Genomic DNA, 11142 nt, shown 5'->3' with positions numbered 1-11142 from the left:
CATTGTCATGGAAACATATCAAAAACACTTTCATAGAAAACCTTGCAGGGTTTCCTTTAAATATTTACATAGTCTGCAGCTTTGACTCTTTTCAACTTACCTCCTGTTGGCTTTTAAACAAAAACCTAGTCCGTCTTTACCTCCAGTCTGTTTCTATCTGCAGAGATATCCTAAAGAATAAACAACAAATGACCAAAAGACAAAAATATGATTCACTCAGTAGTTATTCGGAACTCTTCCCAGTTTTTCATCACTGAAACCTGTAATTCATTGTGATTCTTGTTTGGAAGAACGTTTCAAGAGACGCTGCAATATGAAGAAAACGTGAAAATCTCCATGAATAACCTTACCCGTTAATTCATTCCTTTTTCTAAAGTCCAGCAGGTTCTCACTTCTTTTGAGACTGTCAAACTAATCAGTCATGTCCAACTCTTGACCTTTGACCTATGTCCCAAGGCCCATCTTCACACTGTCGGAAAATGCAGAAGAATGAAGTGAAATTTAAAAAAAAATTTTTTTTTTAAAAATCCTTTTTTGTCTTTAACAGACTGATGACCAAAAGGAACCTTTAAAACTGATCAGCTGATGTCTGGAAATATTTTCTGAACACGACTTAACCTTCTTCCTGTACTCGGGTCTTTCATGACCTGTTTTCAAAACCATTTGGATCATAAATGTGTTATTTATTTCTCATTTAATTTCACCAATTGACCAAAGATAACAATAACAACAACAAATAAAACAAAAATCAACGATGACAACTTAGTGAACTATGGCTGGTTGATAATAAAATACATCATCTGTGGTCCTCGAAAATTATTTGTGTTGAGTTGGAATGACGTTGACTAACAAAATGTGCCACAGACTTGGCCAATAATTGATGTATTATGTTTTATGAAATATCAAATCAGACAGTTTCAAATATAAAAAAAAATTGGTTTCTAAATTATTTTTTTACAAAGCTAAGACAGGCACCAGACAGTGATATTCCATCAAGAAATTTTGCTTTGATCTTATTTATCCTAAAAATAATACACAATTTTGGATTCTGTTTTACTCCAAAAAATGTATTATAATTTCAGAAGAAATGAGGTCTAATGAGCAAACATTTTAAATAAAAGTGTAAAACCAGTGTCAGTGAGTTGGAAGGAAGTTGGCTGACGAGGTTTGACATTATGCCTTACAAGCACTAAAAGACACACCGGGTCAGTTTTGACAACAAGAGGACAACAGGTGGGACTATTTGCTGCCATCGGAAAATATGAAATGGTTTAAAAAAAAAAAAAATTCGGACTAAAATATGACGGATGCCATTCTGTGATAATCCATCAAGACATTAATATTTAATTTTCATTATAATAAAAATAATTCTGATAGTAATAATACGGCCCGGCTCAGGTCGGGCTTAAAGAGGTCTGACAGGCCCTCCTCAATGAAAACTTCCAGCTCCTCTGAACTTTCAAAAACTAATTCAAACTCCTTTTTTACAACCGCCGCGTGCGCTCCAACCGGAGCCGCCAGTCACCTGAACAAACACCTGACGGAAAGAAGCGCGCGCGCGCCGGAAACTCAAGAGAGCGAATTCAATAAACGCAGGCTCTGTGAGGATCCCGCCAAATTAATAAACGAGGTTTAAACACAGAAAAACGAGCAGCCTGTTCACGAGAAACAAACCAACAAACACCAGTCAGAAGTCTGATGTCCGCGCGCTTCGACACATAGATCACGTACCTCTGAGATGAGCACGTGCTCCGCTGCTGTTGGAACAAACGTCCAGCTGTTGAGTGTCTGTCAGAGCCGCTGCACACATCTGTTCATCTTCCCGCCTTCCGTCACCAAATTGCAAAGCCAAAACAACCTCTGCATGTCCGTTCAAACACCTGCACCACGTGACTTCCTGCTTTTATACCCGAGCACCACGTTCGAGTAGCCTACAGCGCCACTAACAGGACACTTAATGAACAACAGGAAACCAAAGAAGAAGAACGGACTCGGCCCCAGTAACTCTTTCTAGGATTTATTTGTTTCTATTGATTATTCGTTTCTTTTATTTATTTGTTTACATTATTATTTGTTTCTGTTATTTATCTGGTTTTGATTATTATTTGTTTCTGTTATTTATCTGTTTTTATATTTACATCCGCACAGGGTGGGGGGGCTAGGTAGGGGTGTGTGTGTGTGTGTGTGTGTGTGTGTGTGTGTGTGTGTGTGTGTGTGTGTGTGTGTGTGTGTGTGTGTGTGTGTGTGTGTGTGTGTGTGTGTGTGTGTGTGTGTGTGTGTGTGTGTGTCAGGGGCAGAAGGCATTTGGATTTCTTTGTTTCATTGAAAACTAAAAAATAGTATAAAATCTGAGATCAATAAAACCATCATCATCATCATCATCTGAGAGAAGACGAGTGTTGACAGGAGACACAAGTCAAAACTGTCCTCAACCGCCACAGTCCAGACAGAACCACAAACAAAGGTGACACTAAAACCACAGAGGTCAGTAGAGTCAATAGATGTCAGTAGAAGTCAGTAGATGTCAGTAGAAGTTAGATGTCTTTAGAAGTCAGTAGATGTCAGTAGAAGTCAGTAGCTGTCAGTAGAAGCTAGAAGTCAGTAGATGTCAGTAGAAGTCTTTACATGTCAGTAGATGTCAGTAGAAGTCAGTAGAAGTAGAGGTTTTGGGGGTTTCAGAGAAACACGAGGCCACAGACATTCAGATGTTGTTTATGGTTTGAAGTCATTATAAAAACACCAGAGATCAACAGAGACACAAACATCAGCTGATCCTCAGGTCACATGACCTGCTGATGACCTCATGAATATCAACATATGATCAAACAAAGTGAACGAACATGGTTTCCTTCAGAGTCCGTCCATGATGAGAAGCAACTGAAGGCAGCGTCCGCGATACGTTCAGGAGCAGCTCCGTTCAAACGGCTTCCTGTGGAAGATTTGATTCAGACTGACAGAAGAAAGGAGTCATTTCATAAAGTCAAGCAGATCAGCTGGTTCTGATCAACGATGCACAGCTGACCGATCAATCAGCGTGTGCCCCCCCCCCCCCCCCCTTAACTAAATAAGGCTGGAGATCGTATGAAAGGTTGCCATGGTAACTTCTTTACATCCACAATGAAGATTAGTTCGTTTTGATTGACAGCATGCAGTTAGGTCAAAGGTTGCCATCCATCCTGCTGCTCATCAGTCGCCATGGTAACGGCGGTATCAGCAGGTCAGCGAGTTCTGAGCGAGTTTCATTAACAACCCTCTCTCTCTTTTCCTCTTCATCTCTCTTAACGATCCACATCTCCACCCTCCTCCTCCTCCTCCTCCTCCACTCTCTCCTTCTTCTCCTTCTCCTTCTCCTCCTCCCTCACCCCCCCCTGTCTCTTCAGGTCCTGGAACACCTCGGTGAAGAAGTGCGGGTCGGCGTTGATTCGCAGCATGTCGCCGCTCAGAAGCTCGATGGACTCCAGCGCTCTCTCCCAGAATGCATCGCGGCTGGACTCCACCAGGAAAGGTTTGAGGGGGTAGGAGATCTCGTTGCCCAGGTAGGAGTAGGCCAGATAGAGACAGGTGAGGAAGGTGGCGTGGAGCTCCTGCTCCGACGACGTGTCCTCGTCCACTACGTCCCTGCACAGCAGGTACACGAAGACCACACTGGCAGGACTGATGAAGCACTGGTCCTGAAGGGGACGAGAGACAGCAGGTCAAACAGACGGAGAGTACCTGAACGCAGCACGGTGATGCACACGGACGATCAAACACCCTCATGAGGAAGGATTCAGTTATCGACCAGCAGAAAGTCCACGTTCTCAACGCGCTGTTGTCCTGCTGTTGGAAGTATTTTGGCGTGTTGGAGAAGCCTGTTGCCATGGCAACACAGTTGAGGTGGTTCCCAGTGAATGTTCCCCTCACAAGGTCCCAGTGGAACTCGGTGTTGACAGTCTGACTCTGGGGGACAAATTCACGGGACACAAACAAAGCCCAGCTGGTGTCTCCTGACCTGACCACCTTGTTTGGTCTTGGACAGTGAAGCTCCGCCCCTCTTGAAACATGATGTCACTCAGAACACCTGGTGGCTTCATCACCGGAGACTTTCTGAAGCATTTCAAGGGTCTCTGTTGCCCGTTTACAACTTTTGTTATAAACTGATGTTTCCCTGCTCCGGTTTCAGGTCCATGATGACATCACTAATGTTCACGTTCAAGTGTTGATCAATAACTCTGATCGATCCTCCATGTGCATCTCTGTGCTGCGTTCAGGAACTCGCTGAACGTGTTCGCACCATAAAAACTGAACAGGGAGGACTTGGTGCTAAGGTCTGAGAAGTCAACATAAACAAACAAATAAACAAACAAAAAGTTACCTGCCAGCCCTGAAGCAGCAGCGCCGATCAACGTTTCTGAACCAGAGGACGATCTGATTGGACGACAGCTCCTTCAGTTTGACACAACGACAACGCAGAAAATCTGAAAGACAACGAAGGAGTTCGCCTGTCGATGCCTGCAGAGGAAAAGGGGAGGAGCACCATGATGACATCACTTTCTTTGATTCAATTGTGACATTTTAGTTGAAGGCATTTAAAACTGATCAGAAAGAAAAACATATTTAATGAACCAATTAAAATGTTTTATATGAAAGTTCAGGGACTTGTTCAAACTTCTGTGATTCTTTCATCTCAAAGTTACAGATTAAAACTTTGTTGGATTCTTGTTGCAGTCAGACCACTGAAGAAAAGTGTTAGGGTTAGGGTTAACCCTAACACTAACACTTTGAGCATTTAATTTTTGAGCTTATTAATATCAGTTAAGAATGTGTTGTTTTACATGATTGCAGATACACAGTGTTCAGAGGAGAGAAGCAGCACCGAACACAGCAACTACAACCCAGGAATTGAGAAAGCATGTTTCACAGCTCCTGTAGTTCTCTACTGTGTCCACCAGAGTGCAGCAGACGCCTGTTAAGTACTGTGTGGAGGATCGTGGTCTCTGATTGGATGAAGTGGAAAAGTATATTTCCCATGTTCTTGAGTATTTTGTTCCACTTCAACGTTACTTAGACGTTGATAAAAAGTATGAGAGCAAGCAGTAGTAATATTTGGACAAAGGATATACAAATCATTCAACAGAATACAATCTTTTTCAATTTCAACAATAAACTTTTTACTCTTTTTTTGTAAGTTCTGTCACAAACTAACCCTTCACAACAATTACTTTAACAGAAAACATATTTCATGTGTTCATGTGCTGTTTCAGTGCTGATTAAGTTGAACAATGAAGTTTTACAAATATCAAACATTGATAACTTTTTGTCACCTCGTTAGCACTTCTACAACCAACAGTTCAACCTCTCAGTAATGAACAAATAGAGAAATCTTAACACTGTTAATAATGTAGTAAAGTACCAGATTGATATTATTAATGATGTCTATCATCTTATGATCACAGCACGTGTGAGTTACTCAGTGACGTCAGTGAAGAGTTTACAGTGTTGCTCAACAAGCTAGCAGCCAAAGACATGAGCAGACAGACAGACACACAGACAGACAGACACACAGACAGACACACAGACAGACAGACACACAGACAGACAACAACGTTGACAGTTTCCATGTTTTCAGGAGATCTTATTATACGGACTGAAACAATCTACCAATCAGAGCCCTTGTTGGGGGCGTGGCTGCACCGCATGTGCTCGTTGTTGTTAAGTTTTTGCTGGGGGGGGGGGGTTACTACAGTTTCACTGTGTCCATCTTAAATGTGTACATTCAGAAACCAGTAAATATGTCCGACTGATAAATACTTCTGTGCTTTAACATTGAACTAAATTAAATATAACCTTCAACCAACACTGGGTTTTCTTAAATAACATCATACACAAATGGAAACAGTCAATCTGTGTGTGAAATCATTTATTACACAATAAAATCATTAAAATAGAAAACAGTCAAATTTAAATGTTGCTACTGTTTAATCATGTAACAGTCAAGAGGTGTTGATCACTAATCGGTCAGCTGTTTTTTTTTTATGACCTGTCAGAGGCATGGCTGTAAAAGGTAGGTCATGATGTCAGGAGGTTATTGATGATCTGTGATCAGTTACAGATTGACAGCTGCCCGTCAGGTGTTGTGGGAGTCAGCTGATCTGAGGTCACAGCTACACAGGAGGAGGTAACAGAAGGAAATAAAACAGCTGTGATCATCAGTCCTAAACACTAGTGATGGTGAGATGAAGCCTCATGAGGCATCAACCACTTCAGCCAACTGGTTCCAGAAAGGGTTCATTACTCGAAGCTTCATGTGAACACGGAACCACCTACTGGCCAAGTGTATAATCACAGGCAGCTGTATCTGAACCACATGTGATGCATTGAATGTTTGTGTCTGTTATGGCTGTTGGGAATGACTATGAATTACAAAAATGTATGACCAAATAATTTCTGTACATAAATTAGCACATATGTGCATAATAAAATATTTTTTGAATGTATTCTGTGTGTGTAAATTTTCCCAAAATGGTCGTATCATATGGTATTATTATGGTAGTATCATTACATTTTTGTAATTCATAGTCATTCCCAACAGCCATAACAGACACAAAAATTCAATGCATCACATTATGTGGTTCAGATACAGCTGCCTGATATGGCAGGTTGTGTAATCATGTTTTTCTGTCACTTTAGGAACATGGCATGGGCTTAAGCAGGCAGAGGACAGTGGAAGTGCTTGTGGAACTAGGAAGAGGGGACTGAATATGCTTGTGTAACTTGGACAATGATGTACAGGACAGGGGACATTTTATTCATTTTTATTCAGAAATAACAGTTTCTCAACAGTTTTTGGTTTTGTGGATGTCCACATGTCAGAAGTAAGGCTAACAGCAGCCACCTTTTCCACTTTAGCCTTCTCCTTCTCCTTAGCTGACTCATACTTGGCCTCCACCGTGGCCTTCAGAGCCTCAAGGAAAAAATATATAGTGCTGAACTGTGAGACACAATAAAGTACTCATTTGTTTCATGCATGCACCCATACATACCTGCCTTGTAGGGAGGACATAATTAGGATCCAGTTTGGACACAAATGCCCTGAATCCAACATCATCCACAATACTGAAGGGCTGTGTGTCCTTCACTATCATGGAGACGAGGGCTTCATCCAGCTCTTGTTTTCTGGTGGCTGGTTAAAAGAGAATAAATACAGTGTCTGTTACCTGTCTTTATTTGCACAATAAACAAAAGTGAACAGGGAAAAATTGTGATGGTGCATTTGTAATATTGTAATGACTTACCTTGGCTGGGTGAAGCTCCAGTTTCCTCCTTATTCTCATGCAAGGCACGGTAACGCCTCAGCATGGATGAGGTGTTGTTATTGTACCCCAACTCACCTTTGAATAAAATAAGAAACTGTGAAAAATACAGTTCTTGATAAGCAAACCTAATGTGTCTGAAATAGAGTTAGATTTACCTTATTAGGCGTTATTAAATCAAAGTGTTCCCACAGGGGGAATCATCCTCTTCCTAGCTGGCTCCATCTTATCACCTCCTTCTCTCCTCACTCTCCTAAATCTCCAAACTATCTCTCTCTCTCTAAACTCTCCAAACTATATAAACGCTATCCAAACTATCTCTCTCTCTCTCTCTCTCTCTCTCTCTCTCTAAACTCTCCAAACTATATAAACGCTATCCAAACTATCTCTCTCTCTCTCTCCTAAATCTCCAAACTATCTCTCTCTCTCTAAACTCTCCAAACTATCCAAACTCTCAACTGACCTCAACTCTCCACCAACAACCCACATTTTGAATGGAGCCTGAGGGGTTTATATTGCCGTCAAACCTCCCGGCAAAATCTGAACCACTTCCCGAAGCAGTCACGTGGTACAGCCGGCAGCGAGGCTTCGGACGTCATCATTTTTGGCTCCTCCCCTAAATGAAGCAAGCTTCGACACACGCTTCGAGGAAACGCCCCCTCCGTTACTCCACACACGCTTCGAAGCGTCGGCACACCTCGTAACATCACTATTAAACACACATCTGGTTGTGAGTCCTGTGCTGACTGATGTGGGTTGGGTAGATGTCGCTCTGAGAACCTACAGCAGCTACATGGGCAACAGAACACAGTAGAAACAGCAAGTCTTTCAGTCTCACAATTATAAACACAATATTTCATGAATTACAAATATAGATTTCTTTGGGTTTGTTATCTTTCGTACAGCCATCAGTAGAATTTTTATGTGTGGCTTCATCTACATTATAAAACTCCTCATGTTCAAGCTTTCATCCATCTTTCCATCATTTCAGTAAAGTCTGTTTGGAGATATTTTTTCTGCTTCCACAGCTGATTTTTGGAAATTATTGTATTATAATGTTCAACTTCCTGTTGGTGTCTTGTAACTCTGCTCTCACCAGCCAGCAGCGGTCCTCTGCTTCATCCACCCACCCAATTAGTGCCAGATGTGCAGAACAGCCAATCCCAGCGGGAGCACCGGCGGCAACCGACCAATCGCTGAGGCCTGAGAGAGGTTGTATTGGAAAGCCAAATGAGTAAATAGTGCCGTTGTCTTCTCCAGCGAGTCTTTACAAACATCCTTTAAAACGGCAGTCTGAGTGTGAACATCTTTCCATGTGTCTTTTGTTCCATGCTCTGCATTCACCGCCCTGTAGAACATCAACAACTACAGAACAGCAAGTTCACCATCATCTGTATCTGTTCAACCAACAAAATGATCTGTATTGGTAGCCGGTACTTGGAGGGGGCAGGGCTTCATCCAGAAGTGGCTGTGATTAGACCCAGTGGGCAGGAAGTAACTGAAATTGATAGGTAGTTGATCAGAAATTACTAAATTTACTGTTCATTAGAAAACTATTTACAGAAGAGTCACAGAATTGAGCTTCAAAGCAACATTTTTATCACAAGAGGTAGAGAACTAATCATAGAACTTTTTCTTTTTTTTAATAGCCAGCATTGCTATATTTATTGTTATTGTTGAGCTACAGTGACAAAAGAGTCACGTTAGTTATGTAAAAAATAAAATGAAAATAATAACATACTTTACTTTATATTTTGTTCAGCAAATAATGTGTGTGTGTGTGGGGGGGGGTCATTAGCCTGATTTTTGTATTGATGTAAGTTGAATTGATGTATTTCTTTTATTTGTGTTTTCTCAAAGCTGTGGGACGAGTTAGAAACGGAAGTATGAAAGTATTATTATCAGCACACAAAATACAATGGACAGATTTCTCACCTGGTTGCTGGCTTCATAGACAACCGTCACTGCAAACACAAACACACATCGAGCACAAACACTTCCGTTAGTACGATCACCGCAACACCGTCAAAAAGTAAACAGGCTCCTCACTTACCGCAGTAATAGTCGAAGGTGACGTAGTAGTCGTAGTCAGACGTCACAGTCACTGTCGGGTAGTCATAGTACTCAGTGTTCACTTCTGTTTCACTGCTGTTTACATTTCCTGTGGACAAACAACAACAACAACAACAACAAAGAACTACTTGTGATTTCCCGCCATACACTCCAGCTGTCTTCTCCCAGATGGTGACGCCACGCGCTCATTAGCACAATGGTACACGCACGTGGCAAAGAACTCAGCGGCACTTCAATGTTTTTCTTCGGTCAACATGGTGGACTTTGTTATATGAACGAACCATAGATGTGTACAAAAGTATTTATGTGACTTGAACTAATGGCAAGAATACCCTTTTTGTGGTCCTTCCAATGTCTCTGTCGCAGCTTCCCCTCCGTGTGTCGGCTTGTCTTTCTCCGCTTCGCGCTCTCCTGCCGGTTAGCTCCGCCCCTCGAACATCCTGATAGGTTCCACAATCAAGAAGTCTGGCTAGCAACACATTGACATCTCAACCAACCAATGACAAAACAGTAATCACACGACAGGTTCGCGGTCACCAGAGAACAGTAGGACACTTGAAAACTTTGAGCATTGAATTTTTGAGCTTATTAATATCAGTTAAAAATGTGTTGTTTTACATGATTGCAGATAAACAGTGTTCAGAGGAGAGAAGCAGCACCGAACACAGCAACTACAACCCAGGAATTGAGAAAGCATGTTTCACAGCTCCTGTAGTTCTCTACTGTGTCCACCAGAGTGCAGCAGACGCCTGTTAAGTACTGTGTGGAGGATCGTGGTCTCTGATTGGATGAAGTGGAAAAGTATATTTCCCATGTTCTTGAGTATTTTGTTCCACTTCAACGTTACTTAGACGTTGATAAAAAAGTATGAGAGCAAGCAGTAGTAATATTTGGACAAAGGATATACAAATCATTCAACAGAATACAATCTTTTTCAATTTCAACAATAAATTTTTTACTCTTTTTTGTAAGTTCTGTCACAAACTAACCCTTCACAACAATTACTTTAACAGAAAACATGTTTCATGTGTTCATGTGCTGTTTCAGTGCTGATTAAGTTGAACAATGAAGTTTTACAAATATCAAACATTGATCACTTTTTGTCACCTCGTTAGCACTTCTACAACCAACAGTTCAGCCTCTCAGTAATGAACAAATAGAGAAATCTTAACACTGTTAATAATGTAGTAAAGTACCAGATTGATATTATTAATGATGTCTATCATCTTATGATCACAGCACGTGTGAGTTACTCAGTGACGTCAGTGAAGAGTTTACAGTGTTGCTCAACAAGCTAGCAGCCAAAGACATGAGCAGACAGACAGACACACAGACAGACAGACACACAGACAGACAGACACACACACAGACAGACAGACACACAGACACACAGACAGACAGACACACAGACAGACAGACAGACACACAGACACACAGACAGACAGACACACAGACAGACAGACACACAGACAGACAGACAGACAGACACACAGACAGACAGACAGAGACACACAGACACACAGACACACAGACAGACACACAGACAGACAGACAATGAAAAAACAAGAGAATAACAACGTTGACAGTTTCCATGTTTTCAGGAGAGATCTCATTAGGGAGGGTTACTACAGTTTCACTGTGTCCATCTTAAATGTGTGCATTCACAAACCAGTAAATATGTCCGAGTGATAAATACTTCTGTGTTTTTAAGTATGTATTTATGTACCAGGTATGTTTAGGTCAAAATTAATCTGCATAAAGGTCGCTAGCCCAATGC

General features: G+C 41.4%; 1 protein-coding gene and 2 long non-coding RNA genes across 3 annotated transcripts; all 3 read right to left on the bottom strand.

Moving 5' to 3' along the window:
- Nucleotides 1-9: 9 nt before the first annotated feature.
- Nucleotides 10-3050, bottom strand: LOC138631944 (uncharacterized). Its single transcript, XR_011311768.1, has 3 exons — nt 1732-3050; nt 351-469; nt 10-170 (listed from the first exon to the last, which is right to left on the bottom strand). It is a non-coding gene; the product is annotated as an uncharacterized lncRNA (long non-coding RNA).
- A 6-nt stretch (nt 3051-3056) lies between these two features.
- Nucleotides 3057-4614, bottom strand: LOC138631943 (cyclin-dependent kinase 5 activator 1-like). Its single transcript, XM_069717149.1, is given in 3 exon segments — nt 3057-3671; nt 4355-4377; nt 4380-4614. Coding segments are annotated over 3 exon segments (564 nt in total). The 5' UTR covers nt 4528-4614; the 3' UTR covers nt 3057-3278.
- A 3391-nt stretch (nt 4615-8005) lies between these two features.
- LOC138631936 (uncharacterized) lies at nt 8006-9448 on the bottom strand. Its single transcript, XR_011311766.1, has 4 exons — nt 9346-9448; nt 9228-9256; nt 8389-8495; nt 8006-8081 (listed from the first exon to the last, which is right to left on the bottom strand). It is a non-coding gene; the product is annotated as an uncharacterized lncRNA (long non-coding RNA).
- Between the last annotated feature and the right edge of the window lie 1694 nt (nt 9449-11142).

The sequence above is a fragment of the Brachyistius frenatus genome, unplaced genomic scaffold, assembly GCF_029030835.1.
Source record: "Brachyistius frenatus isolate BFR_SWC_R1_liver_20210118 unplaced genomic scaffold, ASM2903083v1 Contig_169, whole genome shotgun sequence".
Lineage (NCBI taxonomy): Eukaryota > Metazoa > Chordata > Actinopteri > Embiotocidae > Brachyistius > Brachyistius frenatus.
Note: the sequence above shows the minus strand (reverse complement) of the source record. Positions and strands in the feature narration are given on the sequence as shown.